Consider the following 13731-nt stretch of genomic DNA (forward strand, 5'->3'; position numbering starts at 1 on the left):
CTTCACTGCCTGAAGTAAGGCAACTCTATCCACACACAAATGTCTAAACCTGCAGATTAGTTTTCAGAAGAGCAGCTCTTCTTCAAGTCACTGGGTGCAGCTGACTGCTAATCTGAAAATAAGACCATTTTTTATGTGTAATAAAGCATTTTCTCTTTACATTAGGCAAAATCATCTTACAGAGTGGGAAAGGAAAAAAAGTGTAAAAGCTCTACAACTGAGCAGGACAAATACTTCTATTCTCAGAAAAGAATCATCATTTTTAGCTTAAATCTGAACAGCTGTGAGAGAAGAAGTCAGAGGAAGTGAGAGTTAAATACAAGAGGCACTGAGAAACAGAAAAACAAGTACATCCACATAATGTGAACTATACTTCACCACGTTTGAATACAGAAACTTTCTTTTCCATCCCACTTGTTGCTTTGGTTTCTATTGCTATAGCAATTTAATAAGAAAGTTAGTTTCACTAACTGAAATGGAAGGTTAATTTTACCAGATCATTATATGGAATACAGATGGGAGTATTCAAAAGCTGGAGACTGGCGTCTGCATATATGAATTTAATTAAAAAAAAAAATCAGTTTATACCAATTTTCTTTTTTTATTAGATATCAGCAGTTTACAAATTTGAATTAAGAATCAAAGGTACAGAACAGAATTAGCTTGAGCTCATTGTTGGTTGTGAGGTTTTTCCGTTAAGTTCTGATCATTTTTATACAAGATGTCATCAACAAAAAAATCCAAACTGTCTAAAACACAGTTCTACTATATTTCCTCATCCAAAATGTCATTATTTATCAAAAAAATTGTGATTGTTCTGAAAATTTTAACAAGTATTTTACTAACTACTCTATTAAGCCCCTTATATACTTAAAGTTTTTTCAGTTTGTACACAATACAGATTGTTTTTAAAGCACTTAAGGATTCCATATTGCAATTTTTTTATGACTTTCAAAACCAGGAATAAATAGATTGTTCTCGTAAATGGATGAAATCTATTATTCAAAATACCAGGTGCCTCATGTCCCTTATACCTCACATTAAGTATAACATTTTCTTGCACAAATGTCATTTAAAAACATTAATCCCCCATCACTTCAATGCACATCAATTTACTGCAAGAGCTTTTACTTCCTGTTAAACGCAGGTTTAACTTCATTCTATGTTTTGCTACAGACCACTAAATACAATCTCAGCATAAGCTTACTTTCTTCTCCACAGCTTGTAAGACAGCCAGAAGATACGTTATGTCTGGCAACTGAGGATACAGCTGCACAGAGGTTTCTGTTGGGAAAGCTCATTTCCAATGTACGTGCTCATCCTTTCTTGCCTCACAGACAAAAGCAGTAATAATACAAAGCTCCCAACATCTAACATCAAGGTCACTAAGAGAAACACAAGACTGTCAAGGAAAAGGAAAATAAAAGCATATGCAATGTAACAAGTTGCTACATAATTTCTGCTCTGTGAAGACAAAATAGCAATAAAAAGACGCTGCGCCAGAAAGCTGCACAAAAATAGGCTGGAACAATTAGAGACATTAACAGTCTTAAGGCAACCTTTATTCAAATCAGCAGTGTGATTACTTGTGCACCTGAAGAGAAACTCTTCTTTAGTGTACTTAATTGATATGCAAGTTGTTAAGAACCATATCGATCCTAGAAAGCAAACAAACAAAAAAACCAGGCATGAGCATGTTTTCCACTGAAAGAAATCAGTTTCACTTACGTTAGTGAAATAAATTGTAGTTGAATTCTTAAAATCTTTCTTTAAGAAAATTGGGCACTGTTTTGAAGAACTGGAGCTTGCAGCTAAACTGAGAAATAATTAGCCTGATTTTCAAATACAAAATAGCTCCCATCGCCCTCATATAGGAAGCACAAACTGCAGGAAAGCTTTACATGATGGAGGATAAGATGCCTTAATTTTGTGCATAGATCTAAGGTACTACTGTCAAACCAGGAGCAATACCAGAGTTAGGAACTATAACAGCAAGACAACAGCAAACAAATGGAATTTTTGTTTAGGTTTTAAGAAAAAACACTCTCTGCAAGGAAAGAAACAAAAAGAAGATGTGCAGTAAGCTACAGATTTCCCTCTAAGATTATAAAGAACTACTGTCAATCCTGGCAGGTCTATGAAGTTCAAAACTGAGTCCATTCTTTCCTTCCCAAAAATAATTCACAGCAGGATCTATGACATTAGATGCCTACAAGACAACTTTAACTGAAGTGTAAGATATTTTTTGCTAACCTGTATAGATGTCATGACTCCATTAGCGAGTACAGAAAGCTTTCCAGCCACTGATTTCACTCCTTGTTTAAACTGGGTAATATCAGGAGCAGAAGGCAAGACGTTTGTAATGTTGTAGCTTCCTGAAGGGGCAAACACACAGACAAAAATAGAACAATTCTGTATAAAAAGCAGACTTTTTTCCCATAAGAAGTACAAAATGCTACTAAGTGGACTAAAGGTGAACATCTGATAACCACTACAGAAAACAGTAGGTCGAAATCTTAAATTTCTTAAATCCATCTTGCTTTTTATTTTTTCATTAGCTCCTATTTCCACCCAGTCTGTCATCTTCTACACTTTGCATTCCCAGTTAAGCAGTATATGTTTGGATGAAACATGATTTATCCTGTGCTTCCAACCTGCTGCAGTGGTATGTCTTGCATCCTGAACAGCTGTGCTTACGTTGCAATTTGGAGATGAATGAGAAGTAAGGAACCTTATTTGTGTGCATGCATGGGCATGCTTTGCTTGCTGTTCTGCATTACTGTATCCACAGACTGAACATTCTCTGGAATTACAGCAATGGTCATTTGCATAGCAGGTTTTCACAGTCCCCAACAAAGCTGGCAATCCAACCTTTCTTAGAAACGGTGTTACCTCTACTGCTGTTATGAGAAATACAGGTCTAAAGACAGCAGAAAGCAAAGGTGTTTCAAAACTAATGGCATGGTAAGTATTAACATACAATTACAGTCAAATGCTCATCAGGGAGAAGAACTACTGTCATGCTAAATTCTGCAAAGTATTTTGAAGTCTTCCAAGCCTCTGGTGCTGTAAAGGACAAACACATCAGTGAAAGAGCTCTTGCAGAACTAAGATCTCGTGAATAAATGAGGTTCCTGAGAGGAAGCACATTTTCAAAATAAAGACTGGTCCGTAGCCCTAACTCAGGCATGCAGCCAATCAGTACCTCTGGTCAGTCAGAGCACGGCTGGTAAGTTGTGTGCAGTTACCAACCTGCACAGAAGTTCATCCAGCTGCAGACACCACGTCCTTCAGAACTGTAACTCCTTTCAACAACATTTCCACACACTGGCTTTCAACAGTATTTCTATATACTGGCTGCTTTTTTTTTTTTTTCCCCCTGGAGAGAACCTGCAGCTCCTCTTTTCACATTCATCAAGCCTCCCTTCCCCCAAGACCTTCCTATGGCACATGGGCACATCGCCTATTGCTCCTTTTCAAAAAAATCACTATTCAAAAATTCACTATCACTGAGATATCTCTACTTCTGAACTGTAACTTTACCCATTCCATTTAACACGTGCTTCAGCTTTTTTTTCTCCTATTAAAGCCAAAACAATGGGAATAAAAATCACATACATGAATAAAGGGAATGAAGCTCTACTCTCTTCTCAATCGAATGATTTTTCTCCTGCTTTTCTAGTTTACAAGACTCCCAGACAATTGCACAAAATGACAGAGGTAGATAACTCCTCGTTTTCTAACTTCTTTCAAAATCATCATTTGCAAGTCAATGACCTGACATGCCATCTTTCAAAAGTAACAGGTATTAAAAAAAATACAAACTAAAAACTCCATTTTGCAGCCTTATCTTTTTGGTAACAGTGTTCTGAAAAAAGACAGGTATCCTGAAACTTGGTGACGTAAAACCTCAGCGGTGTTCATGAAAACAACTTTAGTTTCAAGACTCTATATTGGCAAGGACCCCAGAATTACAGAAGTGCATTTGTTGCCAACCTCCGGTCTTCTGATTGCATTTATTTTACGGAACGGATCAGGACCTTGGCATTAATCCAACAACAGACAATCTATGAGTGCAGTAAAATATCTCAAATGGTCACCATCTAAAATAACCTTTGAGAAGGGGATTGTAAAAATCAAGAAAAGATCAAAAATCAAGAAAAACAAGCAGGAAAGACAGATCCTAGAGCCTGAACATAATGTGAATTTAAAATACACAAACTAACAATTCTTGGTGTATTATTTCTTCACTTTTATTGCTCAGAAGTGTAGTAACTACACAGGAAATTGAGCCACTTTGTAATGAAACTTCAAAGTCACGGTTGAATTACATAGCAAGGATGCCAGTTGCAGTGAGTAACTAACCATGAAATGCAGGAAAGTATTTTGCATTCTTTTATTAGAAATCTCTATACTCCACACGCCCTAAGAGACTTTCCCAGTACTGAGTAATGAATAAACATGTGCACAGTTCCTATACACGTAACAAACTTTGTATTTATGCTTATGAGTATCCTTATGTAGAGTACGATGAGAATTTTATCATGTATACACCTAGTGTATAAGTGAGCAGAATCCTCAAACATCATATTCTGAGAAAGGACAGAGCCCATTTTGAAACAACACTATGTTGTTGAATTATTAGCAGCATGCTAAAAAACAATGACATTTTCAACAGCCTAAACACTACTTTTCCGTCTATCTAATACTTAATTTCTAATCTGATGATATGTACTCTCCAGCCTAAAGTACTCCAACAAACCTTCTCAACAGACAAATAACTTGCAACATTTCCTTAACAATTTGGCAAGACCAGTGTTCAAAGTAGATTCAATACTATTATTACAATGTGTGGCATGCATGTGGCATGTGGTAACTCATCAAAAGATTACCTGAATTTAGGTGTCATCTCCTTTGTTTTTAAGATATTACTATACGGTTTCAGGTCTTCTTTGTTTTCATACACAAAAAAAGCAATATGTCACAAAAATTATACTAAAATACTGAAGTCACTGGACTGAAAACACGGAACTTTTTATCTAATAAATGAACATTCTGAAAAAATGACTACAGCTGTCTTGCTTGCTTGATCTATTAGCAATATTAATGCATACTGCACTTTGCATACTTTATGCAGAATACAGCAACAGCTTTCTAACACCATGACTAGAAGCAGAGTACTGGAATGCATCCCACAGCACTCTACAGTTTCTCACCCAGTTAAGTATGTACCTGCCGGCTGCTTTTTCTGATCTTCAAACAAGTCTGCTGAACTTATAGAGGAGCTTCCAGAAAGTCTTTCCAGTCGAGCCCTAGCTTCATACTACAAAAGAATTGAGAAGAAAAAGTATTTTAACAGCGTGCTGGCATTTTGAGAGCTGATGTAAAATAATGAGATTATAAAAAGTAAAAACCCATCTGAAGTTGACCATTCTGAAAGCTACTGTCATATTACATGTAGCTTATATAGCATGAGCTTGTCCTCCCCTCAACTCTTTTCTTAATAGATCAAAGACTGACATCTTCCTCTGCAACACTGAAAGGCCAGTTCACTATTAGCTCCCCTAAAAAAAGTTTATATTGCTGACCAGGCAGAGGGCAGTGCGCTATTCAATCATTAAAAATCACAACAAAAAATATGAAATAGTGGGTAGGTATGAAAAACACTCCAGTTAGCATCATTTTGGCATCACAGCATGTTTGTATCATAGAATCATACAATGGTTTGGGTGGAAGTGATCTTAAAGCCCACCCAATACCAACTCCACCCTGCTGCTAGTAGGGCTGCCACCCAGCAGCTCAGGCTGCCCAGGGCCCCATCCAACCTGGCCTTGAGTGGCTCCAGGGATGGGTCATCCACAGCTTATCTGGGCAGCCTGTTCCATGCTTCACCATTTTCTGAGTGAAGAATTTTCCTCCTATCACCTCATACCTCCCTTCATTTAGTTTAAAACACTACCTCCTTTTCCTATTACTATGAGATCATGAGTCACCCTCCTGTGTACAGAAGGGTCACAATGAGGTCTTCCTGAAGCCTTATCCCTGCTCAATGATGATTTTAATTAAACTTTTCCCAGTTCTAAGTCCTTGGGAATGGTGATAAAATGACTACATCATTTTACATCACTGTTTACACTGTTATTTTTTCTTTAAAAGAACTTTTTTTTAAAGTGATTGCTTGTCTACAAAACTAACTAATATTAATGCTTTTGTTTTATTACTATTTGTAGGCTGATCCAATTATATGCTATTTGCTGAATAATTTATAAGCTTACCTAGCCTTACAATTATAAGGAGACTGCCCTTTTCATCAACAATTCGTTAGCATCAGATTTTTTGTTTGCAATGAAAGAAGCTGGACTTCATCCAGCATCAGGCTGATTCTTTCTAAATCAAAGACTGCTGAATGACTATCTATCACCCCTACCAGAAAAGAATGATAGTGGGGGCAAAGCTCCTCCTAGCATTTTCAGCTCCTTGAGAAGAAATACTAAACCATCAGTTAATGGAGACTTGTCTATTTCTATCAAACAAATTTTCAAACAAATACAACTCTACAAAAGTAACAATTTTACAGATTGTTAAGTATTTATTGCCTGCTCTTTATATGCAACAACACCTTGTTCTACAGCCAAACAATATTTTCACATTCAGCAAGGTTTATCACTGTTTCCAGCTTACATCTGCATGATCTTGCCTTCCGAAATACATGTCTGATGAAATTGCTTTTACATTGCCAAATTTTTTTTGTGCCTCATCAGTGCTTGAAGACGGCTCATATTCAGGCTTACGACGAGATGCAGGCCTAGAAAAAAAACCAGAACGCATTAGCAGTGTTACATTTATATCATGGCAGAATGCTAAATCAAATAAGAAGCACTACCATCTTCATTTTTTTGAAGTCCAGCAGCATAATAGTGATTTATAAAATAGCAGCACGTAGAAATTAAATCAGCATAAATCCAGGACTGTATAACTAGTCTGATATAGCAGCAAATAAAATTTCAGTGACAGTTTTACAAGACAATGAACTTATAGTATCTGAAATTCATGAATCCTGCCATCTTTATTTTAAGAGCTCACTGAAAAAGTAAGCCAAAATTACATCAACAAAAACAGGATATTTCTACAAAACCCCAAAAGAAAAACAAACCCACTTAAAAGCACAACATCAGTGAAATTCACATTTAAGCCAAACAGTATGAAAAGATCCGGCCTTTTATCTCAGCAAACATGCATATACTTATAACTTTTTTTAAAGAAAAAAAGAAGCTTAAATAACAAACTAACAGCGTTATGAACAATATCAGTGCCTATTTTGTGCAGAATGCGTGGTCCAGTCTTTAAGAAAGAAGAGACTATGTTTGTCTTAAAAAAAAAAAAGTTACATTAAGCATACAGATAAATGAAAAATTGTTTTAAATAAGAACAGAAGCAAATACAGCTGGCAATCACACAAAAGCCCACATTCTTGCATTTTCCATTTTATTGAAAAGATGAAAACACAGCTGTCACAAGAAGAAATATATTCATCTCTTATCAAAGAGACAAGAGACCTAATTGTGATGATATCTTGATCCCAAGAGCTTAGTTTCACTCCTTTGGTAACTGGGTTCTACTTGGTTCATAAGACAATACACAAAGGAAGTAAAACAAGCACGTACTCAAAACACTCAAATATGAGTCATTCTCTATTTTGCCTACCACTCTTTTGCTGCAAATACTTTGGAAACTACCTCCAGTAGATACACTGCAAATCAAAACAGACAATAAGTTTTAAAAATACTGATCACGAAATTCAGCTTACTAAGAAAACTCAGCCAGGAGGTTCCCTGCCTGATAATCAAAGCTGTGACCAAATTCTCCCTCTAGTCAGAAAAAAATTGCACTACTATAATCAGGATTCAAATTGTATTAACATGCTTGGACTTTCTGTTCAAAAATCAGTTAGTATTTCTTGGCATACCTCTCTGAAAAGCCTGTATTTTTCGGAGTTAATATTACATCAACATCTCTGCTATTACTTTCCTTCTTCCAAAAAGGATCTGAATTGTCATCCCATTTAGAGAAAGTGCTGCTTCTCAAATCTGAAGAATCATAGTACCTAAATAAAAGAAAAAAAAAAAAAAGAAATAGTGAAAAAGCAGAATCTTACACTTAACTGAGTGGAAAGTTCATCTTCCCTTTAGGCTGGATGTGGCCACAAATATACGGTGTGGACTTCCAGAGAGATCTGTTCCCATCAAAGACAGCAGAACAAAGATTTTGTTAATTTAAGTATTCCATCTGTTTTAGGGTCTGGCAAAGCACTTGAAAAAAAACACTGTCGAGACACCTACTTGACATAAGAGAAATCCTTCAGAACAAGCCCTCTGTGCAATGGTTTTGCATCATGACAACCCTACAAGCCAGCCTGTTCATAAACACTTGGTGCTCTTCACACTCCATAGTAATATACCAAAACAAAGCCACCACCACTTTCAAGGCACTTTTAGAGATCCAAATGTACCTAACCCCTGCCTCATGATGGTGCTGTGGGTCCACATGCGGGAAATTTTTTCTAATCAGAGCTGACAGTGGCTGATCTCACAGTTACATACAAATCTATGGCTGATCTCACAGTTACGTACAAATCTATCTCCAGCAAGAGAGTCTGCTCCCATTTTCTGCAGCATTAACAAACAAAATTCAAAGCTGTATGGAAAGCCCTTACCTCAGGTTCTGTACATTTTTGTATGCAAATATTACCATGAAACTTCTGAGCTTTGTAACATGTTTTATTAAACAATGATAAAGAACATACTTCTTGAAAATCAGTCTCATTTGAACAACTGAGAATCTTTTAGCATATCAAAACTGCAGAGAACACAAAAACAGAAAGAAAAGGAAAAAAAACTGAAGCACGTTTGACAGGGTATCTTATCTTGAGCATTTCCCCTTATATATGATTATCTACGTATGTTTAAAGACACCTGGCTAACAGGTGGGGGGAAAAAACGTATCTAAATGCTAAACACTGAGTGTTTCTCTTTGTGGCTAAATTTAAATCCTAACTTTGGATATGACTAGGATAGGGGTAAGACGACCAAAACAAAAGGAGGCATTAAAGCCAGAACCCACATTTCATGAAAAGAGCCATTTGAAAAACATGCTCTGTTTGTGTTATAAATACTCAGGACACTGTTTTTGCTGTTGATGGGAAATGTGACACCTTCAGTGAAGTCTCCCACCACTGTACATGTAAAAGAGCAAGGACAGATCTGTGATTAACTTCTGCAGAAATCTCTCCCTTTCTCTCCCAATAGACACCAAGAAATGAGACTCACTGAGATGCAATCTTCATTTTCACAACTTTATCTCACAGAGTGAATGTTACACGCAATGTATTTTTGAGGGCATTTTTTCCTGCTAAAAGCACTATTTTAATCTCTCCACTATATGGATACAGCTGGAAAATCCACAGGAAGTCATCAATATAAACTGAAATGAAAGGAGAAATATCACTCTTTGGGGTACATCACTATATTAATTCAATCTTTTCCTGTTACTGTGATTCTAGCTTGTTTTCAGTGGAACACCTCATAGAATAAAAGGAAGGCAGAAACTCCCAGACAGAAGTGGCAGAGCATCAGAGGGAAGATTGTCTTCCAAACTGCCTCACTCAGCTGCTGATCTCGCTCTCAACAGCTCAGAAATATGGCAAGGTGCTATATGCTTTCCTACAACCATTTTCCTTTGGCCTTTCAGCTCACTTTGTGTCAAATGTTCCTGTGGCAGCGGGATGTAGAAGAGGAGTATGAAAAACACATGTGGAATCTACGAGATGCTCACCTAGAGAGTGATGCTCATCTTCCAAAGTTCTATAGGAATGCATAATAACAAGTGGGGGTATGAGGACAGAGAGGTGAAGCAATCTAATCCCTCAAAGAACATCAAAACAACAGGATTGGAAAGGGATTACTCATGAGCTACTTTAAATAAAATGACTTATTTCTTCACCTTTCCCTTTCAGATTTTCCTAACTTTACAAAATATTTCTTCAGTAATCAGAGAGGGAAAAAACCCACACATATAAAAAAAAAACCTACGTTATTATGTTAATAAACATTTTTTAAATGTAGGAAAAAACAAAACAAAACTAATCCAAGAATTTTGAGAGGCTTTAATTACATAATAAAATCTTAAGGTATTTATCTTGCTTGATTTACAGATATGCACCAGCACGGCACTAACATCCAGCATGATTATTCTGCTTTTTGCTACATACTGAGATGACAGTAAAGTTACTCTGCCTCTATTTCAAAGTCACAACTTGCAATAAATAAAAACCCTACCAAGTCCAACAATCTGACACTTTCTCTAAAAAGAATGAATTTGTTTATCAACTCCAATTAGGATTCTACTACTGCTACAGCATGCACAAGAGTCAAAAGCAGCTAAGTCACAATTTACCTTCTAATTATTGAACCAAAACACATTAAAAAGCCTCTTCCATAATTCATAATTTCTCTGCTAGTAGACTTATAAATAATTTGAGAGCAGTAACAGCTCCTTTTCAAGGTACAAATAAACAGAGGAGCACTGAGATGATACATGTCTCATTTTAGAAGACTGCTGCCAGTTTGCTTGGTATCATATTTGCAATTCTGTTGCTAGTGATTACACAACAAAGTAATGACATAAAAGCCTCTGCACTTCTATTTACCTACCTACAAGTAATTAGGTACCATTTTCCATGTTACTTTGGCAGCAATTCAATAAAGTTTACAGAAGGACCGCTTGTTTCTATCAGTCCAGCTGTTTGAATGCAATTAATGCCTGTCAAGCACTTTGCTGTCTCCTTCCCAGCAAAATTTGCAGTGCATTTGTGCTCTGACCCAAACTTTTTTGTCTCGGATTTTTCTTAATTTTATGTTTAAAGACAAAGACTTGTATTATAAGACTGCAGACATCTGCCTAATTCATCTAGCACACAATATATCAAGGTTTACTTTTTGTAAGCATTTGGCATGCTTTTAGGTAAAAGATTCCAACAGCAGTCAACCTTGTACCAGAATTTGATATTTATTTAATTCTCAACTGAGCACTGAAGATACACTAAAGTTCCACAAAACAAACAAATATGAACTAAGATTCTGCATATGGTCAATGAAAGGTTGTACAGCAACTCTTCACAAATAAAGACTGGACAGGACTGGACAACCAGTGAGACAAAACTTATAAGTACCACAGAATTCAGACTACTTCTCAGAAAAAAAGTAGCTTCTTTTCATTACGTTGAAGGGCAGGAATGCTCTGCAGAGGGATCTTAAAAGGCTTGAAATAGGGGCCTATGCACGCTTCATGAAATTCAACAAGGCCAAGAATAAGGTCATGCAGCGGGGCAATTCCAAACATGAATAAAGGCTGGGCAATGAGTGGATAGAGAGCAGTCCTACACAGAATAACTTGAGGGTATTGGTGAACAAACAACTGAGTAAGAGCAGATCCTCCTGAGATCTACATTACGGCACATGCCAAGACAGAGATGATAAGAGACAGCCAGCTCAGCTTCACCAAGGACAGATCACATCTGAACAGTCAGGTGGCCATCTATGACAGTAACAGCATCAGTGGACAAAGGAAGGGCAACTGATGTCATCTACCTGGTCTTGTGCAAAGCCTTTGATATGGTCCCCATCACATCCTTGTCTCTAAGTTAGAGAAATATGGATTTGAAGGCTGGCCTACAGGATGGATAAAGAAATGGCGGGATGGCCACAGTCAGAGGGCTGCTGTCAGTGGTCTTATAACCTGGTAGAGGCCAGTGGTTAGTAGTGTCCTCCACGGGTCTGTCTTGGGAGCTGTGCTTTTCAGCATTGTTATCAGTGACAAAGACAGTGAGATTGAGTGCATCCCCAGAAGTTTGCTGATGACACCAAGCTGCATGGTGCAGCTGACAGAAGAGAAGGAAGGGATGCCACAAAAGGTATCTAGACAGGTTTGAAAAATGGGCCCATGTTAACCAAATGAGGTTCCAGAAGGCAAAGCGCAAGCTTTTTTTGTTTGTACTTGAGCTGGAGCCATCCCATATTTGCACTGACAAGGAGAACTCATTGAGGAGAGCCCTGCCCAGAAAGACTTGGCGCAATGAATGAACAACTTGACATGAGCCACCACTGAGCACTTGCAGCCCAGAAGGCCAACTGTATCCTGGGCTGCATGAAAAGAGAGGTAGCCAGCAGGGCAAAGGGAGGCCTTTGTTCTGCCCTCACGAGGGTATGCAGACCTGGGGCCCCCAGCACAAGAAAGACATGGAGCTGCTGGAGCAGGTCCAAAGGAGGGCCACAGAGATGATCAGAAGGCTGGAGTACCTCTCTCATGAAGACAGGTTGAGGAAACTGGGCTTGTTCAGCCTTGAAGAACAGAATGTTCCGGGGAGGCCTCATTGTGGCCTTCAAGTACCTAAAAGGAACTTAAGAATAGGTGGGAGACTGACTTTTTATGCAATTTGATAGCAATGAAACAAGGGGAATACTTCTAAAGTAAAAGAAAGAGGTAAAATACTTCTAAAGTAAAAGAAGTATGCCCAACCCATGGTCTGTATGTGGACCAACAAAGCTAACAATGCAGCCACCCTCTGCCCTGTACCATTGTGGTGGTGGCTCTGACCCACTCTGGCCCAAGTGCACAACTGTCACTCAGCACCAACCGAACATCAGTGAGCGATTATCCCTATCTGGTCTGAAACGAGGGCATGAGGTGGGCACAGTGCAGTGCTGACTCAAGTTATGGCAAATAAGTTTACGGATTTTTGATACGTTAACTGTCAACATAAATACATTAGCTGTGACTTTGGAAATGGAACATAGTTTCCCTACAGTAAGGAAAAAATCCCACTAATTCCACACTTTTGTTGCTCTTCTTTATATGCTTTAATATAAAAATATCAAAAATTAAAATAAGTTTTGTTATTTATATATATTAACTATATTCTATATTTACAAAGGCTACTAAGAAAGTAATGCCTCGTATTTTATGACTTTGGCTCATGATGTCAGAGGTGGCTGTTGGTGGAATGGCAGTAGAGGCTGGACCTTCCCACAGATATTCCATTGCATTTTGTTGCTGTGTGACAGATGGCAGCAGAGGGGCAGTCTGACAACATGGTGCCTGACATGGAAGTGGGTATGAAGCAAAGCTGTGTTATTAAATTCCTCCATATGGAAAAAGGGCACCTACTGACATTCATGAACACTTTGTGAACATTTACCTTGTTTCAAATATACTGCATACACTGAAATACATAACTTGCATACACTCAAAACATAAAGCCAATACATTACCTTGAACTAGAAGAAGAGAAATAGGAGTCTTCTGCATCATCTATGTACTTTTTCTTTGGTTTTGCAACTGTTGGTGTTTCTTGTTCTATTGTCTGCATATCTGAGATGACAGAGTGAGAAATGCCACTGTGGAAAGTGAAAAAAATAATAATAATAATAATGTGAAGAGATGACAAAGCCTACACCCTAAAATAAATAAATAAATAATGAAAGCCCTTGTGCAGTCTCTGAAGCCTGCTGTCATTGCAAAATCTCTATAAGCATTTAAGAAGAAATGGGGAATTTAAAAAGTAAAGAAGCCTTTGAAAGCTCAGCTATAGATCTCTGAAGTAGTGACAAGACTTTTGAATATACAAAGCATTCCAACAGCTGTAAAAGAGCCATATGATTTTTCAGAATTTTGGCA

At 37.6% G+C, this 13731-nt stretch overlaps 1 protein-coding gene across 2 annotated transcripts in view; it reads right to left on the bottom strand.

Annotated features, from left to right (window-relative positions):
* Positions 1–545: 545 nt before the first annotated feature.
* The window catches only part of ARFGAP3 (ADP ribosylation factor GTPase activating protein 3), a 33521-nt gene continuing 20335 nt past the window's right edge, over positions 546–13731 (bottom strand). For both annotated transcript variants that reach the window (XM_042890366.1, XM_042890367.1), the window contains exons 11-16: positions 13326–13451; positions 7967–8104; positions 6682–6805; positions 5233–5323; positions 2254–2375; positions 546–1658 (exon numbers count right to left, since the gene is read on the bottom strand). In XM_042890366.1, coding sequence (XP_042746300.1) covers positions 1641–1658; positions 2254–2375; positions 5233–5323; positions 6682–6805; positions 7967–8104; positions 13326–13451 — 619 coding nt within the window. In that variant the 3' untranslated portion in view covers positions 546–1640. The remainder of the gene's footprint in view (positions 1659–2253; positions 2376–5232; positions 5324–6681; positions 6806–7966; positions 8105–13325; positions 13452–13731) is intronic.

Source organism: Lagopus leucura, unplaced genomic scaffold, assembly GCF_019238085.1.
Source record: "Lagopus leucura isolate 7727_CA_CO unplaced genomic scaffold, USGS_WTPT01 Super-Scaffold_100159, whole genome shotgun sequence".
Classification (NCBI taxonomy): domain Eukaryota; kingdom Metazoa; phylum Chordata; class Aves; order Galliformes; family Phasianidae; genus Lagopus; species Lagopus leucura.